Genomic DNA, 19,853 nt, shown 5'->3' on the forward strand with positions numbered 1-19,853 from the left:
TCCAATTAAGTTACTGTATTAAAAGAAATTATTTTGTTCTATAATATTTTGGCAAAAGAATGTATTTTAAGTTAGACTGGAAATTAAAAAATAAAACTGATTGAAGTAATCAAATTTTTTTCCTTTAATAATGATTACGTCAATAAAAATTTTGAGAGCTGAGGTATTGAAAGAATGGAACAATTTTTACAAATTTTTTTGGAGTATATATTTTTCAGTAAGTGTTTTTAGTGTTTTTTTGGTTTGTTTATTTTGTTTTTAGTGTTTTGAAATACTTGAGTACTCAAAGTTAGTAATCATTAAGCCCTGAGCGAGTCACTTAATTTCTGACGCTCCTTTTCTCTCTGTTGAGTAAAGGTTTAGGTAATTTCTAAACCAAGGTGTTTTGCATGCAACAGGTGCCTAGTAAATGTTCCTTTTACTTCTGATTCTTTTATTGTTATTGTCTTGTTTTCTCTTGATTGTTGCTTAATCTCTTATGCATAGAGGACTGTTTCTATATTTTTAATTTTTATTTTTTAAACATTGTGGTAAGGAAGTTCTTGGAAAAATATGTAACGTTAACCATGCAAAGTTAAGCTGTGGTACGTAATCTGTGTTGTGACAACCCGAGGAAAGACCTTGGAAGGGATTTCAGTGGTAGATTTGGCAGGAAGATTTGTTTAAAAGTCATACTTTAAAACTATTTTAAGTCTGATTTTGAGGTTTTTAATCAAAGATGTTTATTTTGTGGCCTGAATAAAATGTGGTTTTCTGAAATATCTTTGTCCTTTATTTTGGATAATAAAATTATATTTGTGTTTTGTGAAAAAATGAACTAGGAAGTACCGAATTGACAACACTGACATTAATTTGGTTAAATGCATGATCTTTTTTGATAATTGGGGACTCATTATAGATATCCATCTGTTTTGAAAAGTTCTATTTTAAAAAAATAGAAGATTATTAAAACTTATAAGAATTTGTGTGCCAGGCACCTGGAATAAGCACTTTTTGTGTACTTTGTCTTCTAAAAATCTGAACAACCTATCTTATTAAGTAGGTAATAATAGTATCCTTAATTTATGGGTTAAAGTACTAAGGCTGTATGGGCTGTGATCCACTTAGAGACAGTTATTAATTATTACATTTAAGTACTTCCTTTAACACTAGTATAATTTTATCTGCCAGATTAGTCTTAGCTTTGTTAAATTTAAAGATAATTAGAATATTCACGGGAAATAAAGTTTCAGTTCTGAAAACTGGAAATTTAAGTGTATAAATATTTAAATTTGCTTTAGATCTTCTGGAATTTTAAATTCTGGTATTTTATGCATTATGAAATCATGCTGAATCAAGATAAAAGAAGGTTTTAGAGTGGTGCTTTTTAAAACAATTCTAAAATTACAGGTGTAGTTTCCTTTTTGCTTGATGAAATAGCCCTTTTAGCCAATTATTGTTGTTTTAGTTGCTAAGTGTGTCCAACTCTTTTGTTACCCCATGGACTATAGCTCTCCGGGCTCCTCTGTTCCATGGGATTTCCCAGGCAAGAATCCTGGGGTGGGTTCCTGTTTCCTCCTTTGGGGGATTTTTCCAACCCAAGGACTGAACCGGGGTCTCCTACATTGGGAGGCGGATTCTTTACCTTTGAGCCATTTGGGCAACCCCTTAACCAATTATGCAAAAAAAAAATTTTTTTTCCCTTTTGTAGAGCTATAAGATTCAGGGGTTTAGACAAAATTTTGTCCTTTACTCCCCTTTTCTTTTTTTTGGTGGATGGGTGATGGACAGGTTAGATGTACTCAAGTTTAATTGAATTGAACAAACCTTTTGATTCAGTTTTTGTGGCAAGCCTTTCTGGAATATATTAGTTTAAAATATACTGATAACTAAGTATAGTAGTATATTCAGTTTTTTTTTCTTTCTTTCTTTCTTTCTTCTTTTTTGGCTGTAACTCGTGGCTTATGGGATCTTAGTTCCCCAACCAGGGATTGAACCTGGGTCCTCGGCAGTAAAAGCTCAGAATTGTAACCACTGGATCGCCAAGGAATTCCCTATCATCTTCTTAAATATGTTATTTCAAAGAGTAATACTTTCAAGAGTGAAAGATGAGTTTTTTGTAATGTTACTGTAGTAGGACGAAGTAAGAGTTTTAGTGTACCAACTGCAGGCTGTGTTTTTAAAATATAGGTTATTATCTTATGATTTCTTTGTTGTTGGTATCATTAAAATGAAAATTTTGAGTTAGAGTGGAGAAGATTAATCTCTATAAACTGAGACATCTGGTTAGTTGGAATATTGTTGTATTCTTTCAGTATGGTAGGACATTATTTTTCAGTTAATTATTAAGAATGGCTTTTTGCCAAGATGTATTTACCTAAATACTAGCTTTTAGTCAAGTTTTGGGTTTTTTCTTGCACTTTTTTTTTTTTTTTTGGCCTGAGTATTTGCAAGTGTGTCTATTGGTATCTCAAGTAGGTTGGTTTCAGAAAAAAATAAAATGGTGCCTAGTACTCTTGTATAGTGTCTGTGAGTCTTGTGTTTTTTTATTGGCATTTTTGAGTGAATGTAGTATGCCAGATACTGTTAAAAATTCTGCTCATATGTACACACACACCCACAAGCACACACAGATACTAGTCTAATGGGCAAAATCTTTTTAGGGTAGATTGCAGTTGTGATTTATTTAACAGATGAAGAAACTGAGGCACAGAAAATCACTTGTTTATGGTTATAGCTAGGAGCCAGGATTTGAACATGGACAGCCTATCTTATAACTCATGTTCTTAACTGCTAGGCTACTCGTTTTCTATGAGTAAAGCAAATTTGGTTATGTTTAGACTTGGGGTAAATAAAGAATAAATCACTGGAGGAAAGAATGTTAGTCATTATTTTTAATTCTGTTTACTATGATAAAGACTATTCAGTGGTTGCTATTCACATGAGACTTTTACTTCGGTAATTATAATTATAGCTATTAGGTATACTAATTTCCCTATTTACACATGAAAAAATTGAGATTAGGAGATGTGTCGTAATATATTCAAGTATGGATCGTCCCATGGACAGTTAAGTGATGAAGACTGAGATTTAGTCAGTCAGTCTTCTATTCCAGGGTCTGTGTTCTTAATCTTTATGGCATACTGTCTCCCAGTGTAGTTTGTTTAGATGTGGCTCACTGAGTAGTGTGGGAAAAGGTAAATTAATTCCAAGGAAATACTATATAACCACTTATTTTTCCACTGAAATGAAATTCCATTCTTTTTGTTTTCTGTGCAGTAAGAAAGAGCTGTTTATATACAGATATATCTGTAGTTACTGGATTAAATTCTTACACAGTAAAATTTGTGATCACTGGGAATGGGTATGGTAGTCTATTATATTTTATTAGTTTTTTCACTTATATTGTTAGAACGGATAACTGAATTTTAAAATAATTACAGTATGAAAGATGATACATAATATTTAAAAAGAATTTGGAATCACTTTAGTATTCTGTACTACCTCAGGCATGTTCTTGAAACTTGGTTTTCATTTTATCGTTGATACAAGGAATTGCTAATATGTAGCTATTTCCATTGGTACAATTCTTAGTTACGTGGCTTTCAGTTATTCCTGTATATAATATTCTTGGGGAAGTGGGTTAATTGGAAGATTAATTTATGAGAAATAGTATTTTAAGCTAGTGGCAGTCTACTCTGAGGAAAAGTCAGATATGTTAGTATTTATGATATTGAAATGGAATTTATACAATAGCTTTGTGTCAGTCTGGTTAAAGATTATGAGGTTCTAAATTTCTTATAGTTAATTCTGTTTTATCTAATTATGTTTGAGAATTAAGATAATTCTTACTGCATTCCTATTTCCTTTTGGAAAATATAGGAATTTTTGCATTGATTTTTATACTTTGGCTTGGTAAGGAGTTAGTTGATACTTGAAAAACAGTTGCAATTTGAGGTAAAGTGCAAAAGTCATCCAATAACAACTTATTTTTATTCTTGGCTACCGTTTCTTTTTAAGGTATGTAAAATTTCACTGATGGTTTTGCTCCTGTTTTTATAGTTGCATGTAGTCTTTATTTCTCCTTCTAGTATTATTTTTAAGTTATTTAGAAAGAGCACCAAGAAACTGACATGGTTGTACACCTCACAGTAGTATTTAAATATATATGAATAATATAAACTATAAATTTATTGTATACTAAAAGTTGCTACTTAGAATACCTTTAAAATTGTAGCACCATATAGTTTTCATCTTGTTTTGTTATTCATAGTCTGCAGTGCATAAGTTCTCTACTGAAACGTATGTCATAGTTTGACAGTCATTGTTTACAAGTAATTTTCTCTCTTTTTATTACAATGCTTCCCCAGCAAGGACAAGTTTGGAAGGTTTGCAAAGCTTTTCACCTTCCCTCTGCCCGCTTGCCCGCTTTCAGATCAGTTTTCATGTTTCATAATTTCTCTTTCTGCAATCCACAACATAGCTATAGTAAACAGTGAAAAAACATTAAATTACAGTATTGTATTTCCTCATACATAATAGATAACTTTTCAAAGGACATACCCTCTTTAAAATACAATGAAAAGAAGTTAAGTAGAAATGTTACCATTTTAGTAATTCAGTAGGAAGCAGTTAATAATGTCACAGAATGAACAGTATTGAAGATTATTCTGTATTGCTAATAGTTCAGATAAAAAGTTCTTTCTAATAATAATACCTTACATTTGTACAATGCTTTACAGTTTAATACAGAGAATGCTGTACTGCTGATGTGGTCAAAATGTAAACATTTCCATTTGTTCTGTGCTTATGAGATATAGAATAGATGTAGATTTCATTGTTTGAAGTGCTGCTGGTATGATGGAAAACAATGTTGTAACTCAGATTTTCGGCAACACAAGTTAGTGCTATGAGGCCAGTTTTAGCACCTTCCAGTTCTTTTGAACTAGGGCTCTTGTATTAAAAATGTCTAGATTGAATGAGGAGAACATTTTGGAAAAGACATTTAAACATAAGCTTTTATTATATAACACATAGAAACATTTCCAGTACTCTTATTGAATATTTAATTTTGTAATACTTTATTAGCTTCAGATGAATACAATCCTACCTCAAACCAAGAATTTTTTTTCTTTTTCTTTTCTTTTTTTTTTAGGTTTGAGCTTTTTCCTTCACTGCTGTTCTGCGCTAACTGCTTTGAAACTTTCCATGCATTTTTTTTCAGTAGAAGAACATCTCTGTACTGTCTCCCATTGCATATTTCAGCTGTGACAATCCCTGCACTTTGCCTATTCATTTTATCACCTGCTCACCAAAAACAAGTATCTCTCTAATTTATGATTACAGATTTGCTATTATTTCTTGGTTTTCGAAAAGGATGCATTTCACTTTTTTTTATTACTGTTGTTTTATAGGCTTGTGGAGACCCCAAGGCAAAACCATCCTACCTTATTGACAAAAACCTGGAATCTGCTGTGAAATTCATAGTCAGAAAATTCCCTGCTGTAGAAACTCGCAACAACAATGTAAGTGATTTAAATTTTTGTATTACTTGATTTTAGCCATCTGTAGTATAAGTAATGGTCAGTACTTGAAGTAGCTCTTATTTATCTAATTCTTTGTATTTTGAATACATAAACTATATACATTAAAGGTTTTTAGAGATGATATTCTTATCTCAGAAATTGGTGAAAAAAATGATTGAGCTACATTGCCATTTTATTATAGAAAAATAGGATCTTAATTTCTTATGTATACTTACTCCTTTTCAAGTTGCAGCAAAGAGTAAGGTAGTAGATATGTATATATTTTCAAATATTAGTATTTGCATGACTAGTTAGGGAGTTTTTTGTTATAGTCATAGGTTTAACTTTGTCTTGAAGTTAGAAAATGTCTTCATAGAGCTTGTATTGTTTTTAATAATTAGCTGTGTTTAACTTTAAAATGTGTGTTTCTTTTTATAATTGAGAAATACTTGTTATATTAAGTGAGATAACAAGCTGATGGTGTTAGGATCTTTATTATTCCATATTACATTTTCTCAAATGGTAAAATTTTTCATAGTATTATATTGAAAGATGGTCACATTTGGAGTCTTCCAAATTCCTTCGCATATCTTTTGGTAATTCTTTATAATAAGTGCTATGAATAACTAATTTTAGGAAATTAGGGTTATTTTTCACTTTACTGTGGTCTTTTCATTTAAATTTTGTTGACTTGGACTCTTTCTGCATGTTTTCTCTTTTTTCTTTTTTTCTCTGGTGGCCTTAGAATTCTTTTCTCTTTTTCTTAATGTGCAAATTTAGTCTAGAAATTTCCTCTTACATATAATCTCCCTACTTTTAAGAAGCTCTGCTTAAAAGATATTTTGTCATCTTTTGGTGTCCTCAAATCATGTGGATGTTCATTGAAGATTTGTATTTAGCCTGTTATTCAACTTTCACTTAAAAATATTTTAATGTGAAGGAAAAATGCCAGTTAGAACTAACAAAATAAGTCTGAAGTGCTTTTTAAATAATTTTTTAAAGTTTTCTGTTTTTTGTGAATATAGGTTAATAGAAATCTTTCTTTTGTTTTAGAGAAGATTTTGTTTTATCATTAGTATATTAAGATATCATAGTTAGTTCCTGATTACATATGGGTAATTGAAAATGTCTTGAACACTGTTACTGTGTGGAAAACTCTTTCTTCAATTGTTGATATTAGTTTGCTAACTCATCTGAGAGATTATATATTCACTCTAAAAGAGATTTTATAATGAAATCTGTTTTACATTTAATTTTATGCTTCTCTTTCTCATGGCTCATAAATTCTGTGATATGAGCTCTTCACAGAATCTTTTCAGTTTAATTTATATGTGTGTGTAAATTGCTGTATGAGAATAAGCATAGATCCTTGATACGAGACCTTTTGTTAGAAAATTAGCAAGATCTGATTAAACATACATTCACTATTTCATATCAGCAAAATTTTTTGTTGAATAAATTGATACTTTGTTCTTGATTTGCTGGGCATGCTGTTTACAATAATGCTAGGTTTTTGTTATTGTTGTTTGTTTTTTAATAGTTTATTTTTCATCTTTGTAACACAAAATTGATTTTTAAAATAACTATTCAAATACGATTCACATAGCATACAGTTCACCTGTTTAAAGTGTACAGTTCAGTGGTTTTTAGTTCATCCACAGAGTTGTGCATCCCAGTGCCACAATCAATTTTAGATCATCTTCGTCATCCCCACAAGAAACCCAAGACCCATTAGCAGTTTCTCCTGCCAGTATCCCCACCATCCCAACTCCAGGCAGACATGAATCTCCTTCTGTATGCTTGCCTGTCCTGTAGACTTTATATAGATAAAATAAATAATGTGTCTTTTTTGACTGGCTGCTTTCACTTAGTATGACGTTGTCAAGGTTTATCCAGGTTATAGCATATATCAGCACTTCTTTTCTTTTTATTGCCAAAAAATATTCCATTGTGTGGATATATCACCTTTTATTTATCTTTTCATCAATTGATGGATGTTTGAGTTGTTTCTGCTTTTTGGCTATTACGAATAATACTACTATGAATGTTTGTGTAAAAGTTACATGGACATATGTTTTTTATTTCTCTTGGAAATATATACCTAGGAGTAGAATTGCTGGGTCATGTGATAATTCTATGTTTAACTTATAAAATCAATTATACACCATTGTTAAATGTTATCCCTACTTGTAGAAGGTTCTCTGGTTATATTGTTTGCAAAGTCTGAATTTTGTCATATGGCCTTTGCAACTATTCTGTGTAATGCCATTCTGTTGTTTTTTTACATACTAAAGTTCTGTGTGTACTGTTTGTGTAGTTTTGTGATCTTAGTTTTGATTTGGGCCTGCTTAAATCCTCATGAGAAGTTCCTAGCGAGTTTGCGTTAGGAAGTGAGAAATGAGGGATTTCATCTTGTGACTTTTTAATTCTAGAGATGTGCTGTATAAGAAGTATAAGGACAGGGAATGACAGTAGTGTCTGGGATGACTGGAGCTTACAGATTTCTGGGTAAATACACTGAAGAAATGGTATTGACGTCACAGTTGCCGTTTTTCTCTTTTTATTCTTGGTCTTTGGGCCATTATAGAGATGTGCTGTAGAGCAAGCTTGTATTAGCTCAGGGATCAAGGAGAATTACTGATCAGCAGTATTTCTGTTTTCATGCATGTTACACAAGCACGACTTGTCCCCAATTTCAGAAAAGGCAGTCACAAAAAAGATTGTTTTAGTGGAAAATTGAGCACAATTTTTGCTTTCAAGTTTCTAAAATGGTCCTTACAAAAAAGCCAATCTTATTTTGCAGTGAAAAGTTGTTAATTTTTTTTATTGTTTCTCAGGTATCTGCTCTTGTGCCAGCTCCCATACTTTTAAATCCAGTAGAAACTGGGAGCACATAGCTATCTCGTATACAGTGAAGGAGGGCAGTGCCAACTAACAGGATTGGTTTCTAACATGGCTTCAGTGGTGATGATGGTGAACCCCGTTGAGTCACTTTTGCTGTCTTGTGTAGTTGTGACTAGTTGTAAATTTACAAATTCCACCCCCCCACCCCCAATTTTGCACTTAGGGAGAGTCCATACCAAGGAATGTGATTTTTTTTCCTGGATCATGGTGTTGAATTAAATGCCGTATATGCTTCAAAGCAGTTGATTAAATAAAATTCAAGTGAATAAAAGCCAGTTTTATTATAGCAGCTACTTAATTGAGTGTCTAATATATGCCAGGCTATATATATAATACATATATTACATACATATATATATAATATATACGTGTGGAGAAGGAAATGGCAACCCACTCCAGTATTCTTGCCTGGAGAACCCCATGGACAGAGGAGCCTGGAGGGTCCATGGGGTCACACAAAGAGTCGGACACGACTTACGACTGAATAATATATGTGTGTGTGTGTGTATTTTTTTAAATTAAGATTTATTTATTTATTTTTGGCTGAGCCTGGTCTTGGTTACTGTGAGTGAGCTTTCTGTAGTTGCTGCAAGCAGAGGCTACTCTCTAGTTGCAGCAGGCAGGCCTCACTCCGGTGATTCCTTTTGCTGGGGAGCATGGGCTCTGGGGCACGTGGACTCAGTCGTTGTGATGCATGGGCTTAGTTGCTCCCTGGCATGTGGAATCTTCCCGGACCAGGGAGCAAACCCACGTGCTCTGCATTGGCAGGCAGATTCATAACCACTAGACCACCAGGGAAGCCCCTGGCTATATGTTTTAATAGGCTTTATAGATTTCCTTATTTAATTTAGATAAGGAAAACATTTCTGAGCTGAGAGGTTATTTGTTTGTACCATATCTTCCATTATTTTGAAAGTGTAACTGTCAAATCAATTTATGATTTGTTTCTCATAGATATCTTATGAACATATAGAGGGAAATCTGTTATTTCCCTGGATGAGGAAAAGACTAGAAATTCCTTTTTTTATCAATAGGTAAAAGTTGTTTTGCCCAAGAAATTCTGAAAGCTAATGTTCAGGTGTATATTAAAACTTTTTTTTCCTAAACTTCTAAAAACTTAATTCCCCCCTTTCTTCCTATGCTGTATTTACATCTAAAAGCTAGTTTGTGTTTTTTAAAACCGTAAAAATATCTGGCACAAAAGTATCATTAAGGAATTTTCTTATTTATTGTACATTTAGTACAAAACTTTGGGTTTGATTCCCAAATTAAGGAGAAAATGATATAAATTACTGTCTTATGTATGTTCAGTTAGGTCTTAACTCCCTAAGAATGAAGACATTGTTAGTGAGTGGGGTGGTATAATAATACAGGGATTCTGTACTTAGGTATAGGCCATTATTGAAATAATTTGAAGTTAAACTTTCAAACTTAAAGGAATATTTTGTGTTATACTTATTGTTTATTTCCTCTTTCTTGGAGCACAGTATTACAAGATGCTATTATATGTAATAAACATTTTTAATTAAGTAGGTCACTCAAGGTCACTTAAAAGGTCACTCAAGACAAGACAAAATAAAGCAACTCTAGAAGTGTCATAATTTCATCACAGTTTGTTCAGAGGCACAGCGTTAAAGTCTGTTTTTAGACACCATTTTATCCCTAGTGCTTGGCTCATGAGAGACATAAATAGTGATGAGTAAATGAACCTAATTGATACGCTTTAACTTAGCTAGCTTTCATTTATTCAAATATTGTCTATAACTATGTCAAGATCCAAATTTATCAACACTTTAAAACACTTTGTTATTAGCTATAAAAATAATTGTACTTTTTAGTGAAGCCCAGCTTCTTAAAAGCATAAATGTGTTTTGGGGGTGGGGTGGTGGTATTGAGGATGGGTATGGGGAGGCTCTTGACACATGCACTGTGGTTTAGTCAGGAGTTAGAAGGAAAGGGTAAGGAAACTTGCTTATTCCTAGTTAGTCTCTAAAGTGGGCATTGCTTGTCTTGTCATGGCTTCCATCATAATGGTACTATATTGGTTAAAAGGATGAACAACAAACCAAAATTTGAGTTTTAGTTTTACCACTCAGCAGACTTGTGTAACACATTGCTTTTGAAAAATGGAAGCTTTTATTTATATTACTTCTCTAACTTTTAGGTCTGCTTCACTGACTTCTTTTTCCTAGCAGCTCTTTTCATGTGGATATTTCTAGATGACCTTTTTTTTTTTCCACTTCCTGCAATATATATATGTAAGAAAACATTTTACTTCCATGGCTTCATCTAAACAATATATTATCAACTAAGTAATATGCTAGCTACTATACTATCTAGTAATATACTGTCTGTAGTTACCCTTTGGACAGCTCCACAAGCTGAACATCACACTTTGTGTCCGGTGTTAAACCCATGGTTATCCTCCATTCTGTTTCTCTTCTGTATTCTTTGTTTTGAATCATTACAGTTCGCTTGGTTACCTAAACCTAGAACTTTCAGAAACCCCATCTAACTTTTACAAAATGTTAAACTGGTCATTGAGGGTTTGTCACTTTTAATACTGTCTTTAATGTCTTCTGAATGTATCCTTTCAGATCTGTGAGTCCTGCTCTGACAAGTGAAGTGCTGTAATGATCCCATCAAGGCCGTTCATGCTTCCCAGTCTCTCCTGTTATTCCCCTCCTTCCTTTTCTCCAGCCTCCACTAGGGGAAGCAAAACAAAAGTAATCTCTTTCTTTGTGGACCCTCACTCCTCTTTTCCATGCACCCATCTTTCAATCTCTGTTGACTTGGATGTAGTAGGCTAGCAAATAATACTTTGTAGAAGGAATCATCTTACAGTAAAAGTAATGTAACAGTTTTGATGATGTATACTTTTGTAATAAAGTATGTGTGTATCCTCATGGAAACTTAAAAGAAATACTTTATTTTGACTAAAATTCAAGAAATTTTAATACAATGAGAACTAACTTGTGTCTATATATTTTTTTAAAGTGTCATCAACATTCAATTAGTATCGCTTCCACATGTAATAGTCTTTATTTCTAGCTTAAATAAGAAAGAAAATTAATAAAAGAGTAAACCCCTCAAAAAAAACAAGTAAGCCTTGCTTTGATATATTTAAAAAGTATTTGAAATAGGTCAAGTGCTGGCAGGGAATTGCATCAGCACTAAAGACCTACCTAAACTGGCTTAATTTTTTTTTTTTTACTTTTAATTTTTACCATGCTAACATGAATATATCATAATTAAATAGTCTAGAAGAATTTAGGATGAAATGTGAGTGTATGTAATCCTATCCCACTCTTTCCTATCCTGCTCATATTTCTCAGGGGGAACCTGTATTTTTAGTATATCTGGAGGCTACCTCCAGAACTATAAGAAATATGCTTATTCTTTTATATATTTATTTGCCAACTTTAGACAGCATCTGTTAATTCTTTGCTACAATATATGATGATTTAGCTCATTGTTTCCTCCCCTCCTCTATCCTCTCCCCTCTTCCTGATGTTTGATGTTCTTTTTGTTGTTAATATTTTTGTTTCCTTGGTTACTTCCTTTTTAAACTTTAAGTAGTGTAGTTCTCTATATTTATAACCTTAACCTTGGTCATTTACTTCGATGTTGTCAGAATTGTTAACGTTTTCCTTTGGTCCTGTAATCATATAGTGTTCTGAGATTAAATTATATGCTGATTCTAAAAGTTAAAATAATTGGCAAAACCTGAATGTTTGATTTGTTTTGCTTCACTCCATTATCACACTTTGGACTTTCTTAGAAGTCCAAATAATATAATATGTTTATATTACATGTATTTATATATATATTTATTATCAAAATGAAATGGATTCTGTCTCCCAGAACTATTTCACAGTTAAATTTGTTCCATAGATAAATATTATGACTTTCTTAAATTAGTTTTCCTTATAGAATATTAAAGTGTATCCAGTCTAAAATTCATACCACCTTTCTATAAGCTTTCCTATTTTTCTGGAGCCCACTCTCCTGTAACCCTATGTCTTCTAACTTTCCTCTGGACAATTTTCTTAAGCCTGCTGCATAGCTTTCATCCCAGGATATATTTCTCTTTATTATCCCAAATGTATTGGTTCTCACAAAGCCTTTGACTGTGTAGATCACAACAAACTGGAAAATTCTGAAAGAGATGGGAATACCAGACCACCTTACCTGCCTCCTGAGAAATCTGTATGCAGGTCAAGAAGCAACATTTAGAACCAGACATGGAACAACAGACTGTTTCCAAATTGGGAAAGGAGTACATCAAGGTGCTGTGTATTGTCACCCTGCTTATTTAACTTACATGCGGAGTACATCATGAGAAACGCTGGGCTGGAAGAAGCACAAGCTGGAATCAGGATTGTGGAGAGAAATATCAATAACCTCAGATACGAAGATGATATTACCCGTATAGCAGAAAGTGAAGAAGAATTAAAGAGCCTCTTGATGAAAGTGAAGGAGGAGAGTGAAAAAGCTGGCTTAAAGCTCAACATTCAAAAAACGAAGATCATGGCATCTGGTCCCATCACTTCATGGCAAATAGATGGGGAAACAATGAAAACAGTGAGAGACTTTATTTTTGGGGGGCTCCAGAATCACTGCAGATGGTGACTGCTGCCATGAAATTAAAAGATGCTTGCTCTTTGAAAGAAAAGCTATGACCAACCTAGACAGCATATTAAAATGCAGAGACATTACTTTGCCAACAAAGATACGTCTAGTCAAAGCTATGGTTTTTCCAGTAGTCATGTATGGATGTGAGAGTTGAACTATAAAGAAAGTCTTGGCTGAGCACCAAAGAATTAATGCTTTTGAACTGTGGTGTTGGAGAATACTCTTGAGAGTCCCTTGGACTGCAATGAGATCCAACCAGTCAGTCCTAAAGGCAATCAGTCCTGAATATTTACTGGAAGGACTGATGCTGAAGCTGAAATTCCAAATACTTTGGCCACCTGATATGAAGAACTGACTCTTGAAAAAGACCCTGAATCTGGGAAAGATTGAAGGCGGGAGGAGAAGGGGACAACAGAGGATGAGATGGTTGGATGGCATTACCGACTCGATGGATATGAGTTTGAGCAAGCTCTGGGGAGTTGGTGATGGACAGGGAAGCCTGGTGTGCTGCAGTCCATGGGGTCGCAAAGAGTTGGACACGACTGAAAAACTGAACTGCCTGACTGAACTTTCACACTGAATTTCATAATGTTTGGGAATCCCCTGAAATTGTATACAGAGTTGATGTGTCAATGTATTTTTCAGCTTTTGTCATATTCCCAAGGGTGGTTCTTGTGATCCCATAACACATCTCTTTTAAAATCACCTTATTTTGTGAATCGTATGCCTTGTATGTTCTAATTATACTAAACTACAGTAATAAGGATGCTGTCATTTTTTCGGCAAATAAAATGGCCAGTGAGCCTTGTTTTGGGGTTTCATAACATAGTCCCCAACAAGATGCATTTCTGCCGTTTGCTATTATTTATTCATTTTCTTAAGATTTCCTAAAGTTATATCTTGCCAGTTTTTTAGCCATCTTCCAGATGTTGTTAGCTAATCCCTTTGACTGCAATGATGATTATGATTTCCTTCATAACACCAAAGTATGTTACCAAACCCAGTGGTATTGTTGATCTTTAGTTTTTGTTTTCTTGAGTCATTTCTTTGAGGGGGCTTTTGGCCACTTTTTACCTGGTATCCTTTGAGTACCTTTGACGTGGTATCTGATTATTGTTTTTCATGGCCAGTCCAGTTTTACCTTTTGTCAAATCAAAAATTATTTGCCAAGCTTTAAAATCAAAGATAGCAAAAGGAACTGTAAGGGAATAAATAATAGATTTTGCAAAATATTTGTTTTACTTTCCTCATTCTTAGCACTCATCTTGACTAATACTGTTTTAAATACATACCCTAATGTTCTTTGCCCAGGAATATATAGGATAGTATACTGTGTTAGCTCTCATTGTCCTCATTGGGGAAATATTTTTAAAGCAGTATTTTATTTGGGGAGAGGTATTGTACACTTTGATGACACAAATGGCCATTCTTTCTCTTGCCTCTAGCATTTTGTTATTTTTATTATCTAGAAAGATCTTTCTCTTCCATATTCTTTGACTAGGCTAATTTCTACTTGTCTTTCAGGTCTATCCTTAAATGTCACCATTTGGGAGAAGCTTTTTCTAACCCTTTCCAATTAGGTTACCTACCGCTTGTATGTGTTCCCATAGTCCTATTCATTCATTTGTTTATTTAAAACATTTACTGGGTGCCTTCTGTTAGCTGAGTCCTGTTCTGGGAGAGGGAATCCAGCAGCAAATATATCACATCACTGGTCTTAAAGGTTATACTCTGCTGGACAGAGATAGATTAGAATAGGAGCATCCCTTGACCTGGGAATGGCCTTAATGAGGAGACAGCGGGGCGGAGATTTAAAGTTAGGAGGATGTGAGGTGAGCTGGGGGAGGAGCCTTCTGTGTTTAGGGAGCAGCAGCACAAGAACCTCAGGTGGGAGCCTCCCTGGCTTGTTCAGGGAACAGGAGTAGGCCACAGTCCACCCTGGGGAAGGAGCTGGGAGACAGTGATAGGCGATAAGGACGATGGTTGAAGGGACAGGCAGATCATAAAGGGCCTTCTCGAACAGAGTGAGGACTTTGGTTAGTTACTCTTGAGTTGAGATGTTATTGTCGAAGAGTAATAGAAGAATGAAGTGATATACCTATGGTCACTGTGGTTGCTGGATTGAGAAATAGTCTGCAGAAAAAACAGAGGTAGAAACAGAGAAGCTGATTAGGCAACTTGTAGTCACTGAAAGAGCCGAGTGTGGCATGGCCTAGGGTGGTAAAGGTGGGAAATGTTCAGATTCTGGATGTTTTGAAGACAGAGCCTATACTGTTTGCTGATGCATTGGGTATGGGGTATATAAAACAGTGAGAAATTTAAGACCCTAAAGTTTTTGGATTAGGAAATGTCAAGATTTACTGGGTTGAAGAAATAAGATTACTTAGGGTTCAATTATAGAAGAGATAGTACTCCGTAGCTCAACATTAGATATGTTAAGTTTGAGAGACCTACTAGAAGTCTGAATGGAGGTGTTGAGTAGCCAGCTATTATATATATAAGTCTCGGGCTTAGGCAAGCATTAAGCTGAGAATCAAGTTGAAGAAGCATTATTGGGAGAGAGGAGGAGTCGCATAATCACTGAGGAGAGTTGGGAGAGGGAATTGATGGTGAAAATGGCATAATGTTGCAACTCATTTATGGTTGGTGATAGTGAATTCAGGTTGAGATGGAGTCAGAGCATAGGTATAGGCTTTCTCCTATTGTGGGTTTTACCTGGCAAGTATGACAGAGGCAGAGAGTTACAAGGGAGTAATATAATGATAGGCCATTTGATCTTAAGATGGCTAAAAGGGGAGACTGAGTAGGAGATGGTATGTTTTTAAGAAAAAGTAGTAGAGTGTGTGGATAGGAGCTCCCTCTGAGTTCAAAGAATTGATGAAGGTAGGGTACTAAGTACCCTACCCTGCCTGGGCTTCCCTTGTGGCTCAGCTGGTAAAGCATCTTATCTGCCTGCAGTATGGGAGACCTGGGTTCAACCCCTGGGTTGGGAAGATCCCCTGGAGAAGGGAAAGGCTATCCACTCCAGTATTCTGGCCTAGAGAATTCCTTGGGGTCACAAAGAGTCAGACACAACTGAATGACTTTCACTTTCAGGGTATTAAGTGTATATTAGGGTGGTATTAGAAAGTGGGTATTAAAAGATCAAGTATCAAGTGAGAATTATTCTCCCATTGACACCACTTCACCTTAACTCCAAATCTCCCAAGAACATCAGATGTCCAAAAAGGCCAGAAAGAATCCAAGACAGCTTATGCATCAACTTTATTCCTCTTTACAGACCTTCTGATTGAGGCAGTCTTAATATAGCCTCCCCTCTGTGTCATGTAATCAAGTAACAAAAATAATCCTTGAGTGTAAGGCCCTCCTTTAATTTTCTCTGTCTTGCTCATCATCTTTACTACCCTTTGAAGCTCTGACCTTTCTTATAGTCTTTCTCATAGCATTTTGTGTATGGGTTGTTTTTTCTTTTAAACTTTTTTTATGTTATTACAAGTTGACGAGGGTCTCTGTCTTGAAGGGAAAGTGGGAATTAATCACCACAAATTTTCACCAGCTTTGAACCTTGCACCTGTAAGTTAGTTGTGGTGTAACCAGATTTTAAAACTGTATATACCTGTAAAACCAGATTTAAAAACTGTATATACCTTAAAAAAAAAAAACTGTATATACCTTAAAAAAAATTTAAAAAAAAATAAAAACTGTATATACCTTTAAAAAAGGGAGAGTTACCTGTATACCTACATAAATATTCCTCACTAGATTGTATGTTCATTTAGGACCAGGGTCAGCATTTTATTCATAGTTTATCCCCAGCTCCTCCAACAGTGTCTGACAGTATAACATCAGGTTGGGGTATTAGTTGAATAAATACATAGTATATAATTACAATAACTTGACTCTTATCTATAGGTTACTTTTCTTATGACATGCCTCTCTGACTGGCACTTGAGAACTCAGCAGGAAGCAATACCACTTCTAGGAATCTGCTCAAGAAAAATGAAAGTACTTTACATGTCCACACATGGCTATGTTTATAGCAGCATTCATTGTTCAAAATAGCTTAAAAATGAAAGTAATTCAAATGCCCATCAATTGATGAACAAACTAAACTGGTATATGCATTTAATGTAGCACTATTTAGCAATTAAAAGGAACAGGCTACCAACACATGTTATAGCATGGATAAACTGCAGAAACATTAGGCTAAATGAAAGAAGCTGGTTGTAAAAAGTTTATATATGATTTCATTTTATAGGGTATGTCTGGAAGAAGCAAATTTATTGAGGCAGAAAGCAGATCAGTATTAGGACTGGAGGCGAGAATGGTATTAACTGTAAATGGGCACAAGAGAACTTTTTGGGATAATGTAAATGTTCTAAAACTGGGTAGGGTTGGTGGTTGTACAACTCTTATGAATTTACTACAATTATTTAATTTTCAGTTATTTAATTGATGGATGAATTTATGATATGTAAATTATACCTCAGTAAACCTGTAAAAAAAAAAATGAGTTATTTTGAGTAACCAGAAATAGTAGTTTATAAAAAGTGAAATTTATTCAGAAATAAGCTTTTTGGTTCTCCCTATGCCCAAGCTTGTTGAGTTTACTTAGGTAAAATTGTAAAAAATATATTTTTGAAAGCATTGATGTTAAAAGGTACTTTCATCAGGAGCAAATGATAATTGATAGGAAAAGAAATAAAAACTTTAAAAAGTAAAAAGTATGGCTGTCAAGGACTCCTTAATATTTTCATGTTACCTTGCACATGTCAATAGAACATGAGGCCATCTTGACATAAATAGTTCAGTATAATTATCAGTTACAGTTATGACGTCTAATGAGTAAGAAAAGCCTAACTTATTTTTCTATACCCAGGTTATGAAAACAAGCTAATCACATATTTGAAAGACTTTTAAAGAATATTATTAAAATTGAGTGTAAAGGGATTAGCTTCATTTACATTTTCATTCATAATGGAAAATGGTGCCTTTAGATAGGAAAGACTAGAGATCTCTTCAAGAAAATTAGAGATACCAAGGGAACATTTCATGCAAAGATGGGCCCAATAGAGGACAGAAATGGTATGGACCTAACAGAAGCAGAAGAATTAAGAAGAGGTGGCAAGAATATACAGAAGAACTATACAAAAAAGATCTTCACGACCCAGATAATCACGATGTTGTGATCACTCACCTAGAGCCAGACATCCTGGAATGTGAAGTCAGGTGGGCCTTAAGAAGTATCACTACGAACAAAGCTAGTGGAGGTGATGGAGTTCCAGTTGAGCTATTTCAAATCCTAAAAGATGATGCTATGAAAGTGCTGCACTCACTCAATATGTCAGCAAATTTGGAAAACTCAGCAGTGGCCACAGGACTGGAAAAGGTCAGTTTTTATTCCAATCCCTAAGAAAGGCAATGCCAAAGAATACTCAAACTACCGCACAATTGCACTCATCTCACATGCTAGTAGAGTAATACTCAAAATTCTCCAAGCCAGGCTTCAGCAGTACATGAACCGTGAACTTCCAGATGTTCAAGCTGGTTTTAGAAAAGGCAGAAGAACCAGAGATCAAATTGCCAACATCCGCTGGATTATCGAAAAAGCAAGAGAGTTCCAGAAAAACATCTACTTCTGCTTTATTGACTATGCCAAAGCCTTTGACTGTGTGGATTACAATAAACATGGAAAATTCTGAAAGAGATGGGAAAACCAGACCACCTGACCTGCCTCTTGAGAAACCTGTATGCAGGTCAGGAAGCAACAGTCAGAACTGGACATGGAACAACAGACTGGTTCCAAATAGGAAAAGGAGTACATCAAGGCTGTATATTGTCACCCTGCTTATTTAACTTATATGCAGAGTACATCATGAGAAATGCTGGGCTGGAGGAAGCACAAGCTGGAATCAAGATTTTCGGGAGAAATATCAGTAACCTCAGATATGCAGATAACATCACCCTTATGGCAGAAAGTGAAGGAGAACTAAAGAGCCTCTTGATGAAAGTGAAAGAGGAGAGTGAAAAAGTTGGCTTAAAGCTCAACATTCAGAAAACTAAGATCATGGCATCCGGTCCCATCACTTCATGGCAAATAGGTGGGGAAACAGTGGCTGACTTTATTTTTTTTGGCTCCAGAATCACTGGAGATGGTGACTGCAGCCATGAAATTAAAAGACGCTTTCTCCTTGGAAGGAAGGTTATGACCAACCTAGACAGCATATTAAAAAGCAGAGACATTACTTTGTCAACAAATGTCCATCTAGTCATGGCTGTGGTTTTTCCAGTGGTCATGTATGGGTATGAGAGTTGGACTACAAAGAAAGCTGAGCGCCGAAGAATTGATGCTTTTGAACTGTGGTGTTGGAGAAGACTCTTGAGAGTCCCTTGGACTACAAGGAGATCGAACCAGTCCATCCTAAGGGAAATTGTTCCTGGGTGTTCATTGGAAGGACTGATGTTGAAGCTGAAACTCCAGTATTTTGGCCACCTGATGCAAAGAGCTGACTCATTTGAAAAGACCCGGATGTTGCGAAAGGTTGAAGGCAGGAGGAGAAGGGGACAACAGACAATGAGATGGTTGGATGGCATCACCGACTCAGTGGACATGAGTTTGGGTAAACCCTGGGAGTTGGTGATAGACAGGGAGTCCTGGCGCGCTGTGGTTCATGGGGTCGCAAAGAGTCGGGCATGACTGAGCGACTGAACTGAACTGATATGAGGTGAATTGTACTGTCATTTACACAGTGTGATATCTTTTATAAAGATGTTAGACCTGACTGACCACACTATACTGGGGTATATAAT

General features: G+C 34.9%; 1 protein-coding gene across 2 annotated transcripts in view; it reads left to right on the forward strand.

Annotated features, from left to right (window-relative positions):
• Positions 1-19,853, forward strand: part of NCKAP1 (NCK associated protein 1) — a 108,272-nt gene that overhangs the window by 9,212 nt on the left and 79,207 nt on the right. The window contains exons 2-3 of one of the 2 annotated variants that reach the window (XM_043894028.1): positions 4,350-4,367; positions 5,394-5,504. In XM_043894028.1, the coding sequence (XP_043749963.1) occupies positions 4,350-4,367; positions 5,394-5,504 (129 nt within the window). The remainder of the gene's footprint in view (positions 1-4,349; positions 4,368-5,393; positions 5,505-19,853) is intronic. The other variant, XM_043894029.1, reaches the window with a different exon arrangement.

Source organism: Cervus elaphus, chromosome 33 (assembly GCF_910594005.1).
Source record: "Cervus elaphus chromosome 33, mCerEla1.1, whole genome shotgun sequence".
NCBI lineage: Eukaryota > Metazoa > Chordata > Mammalia > Artiodactyla > Cervidae > Cervus > Cervus elaphus.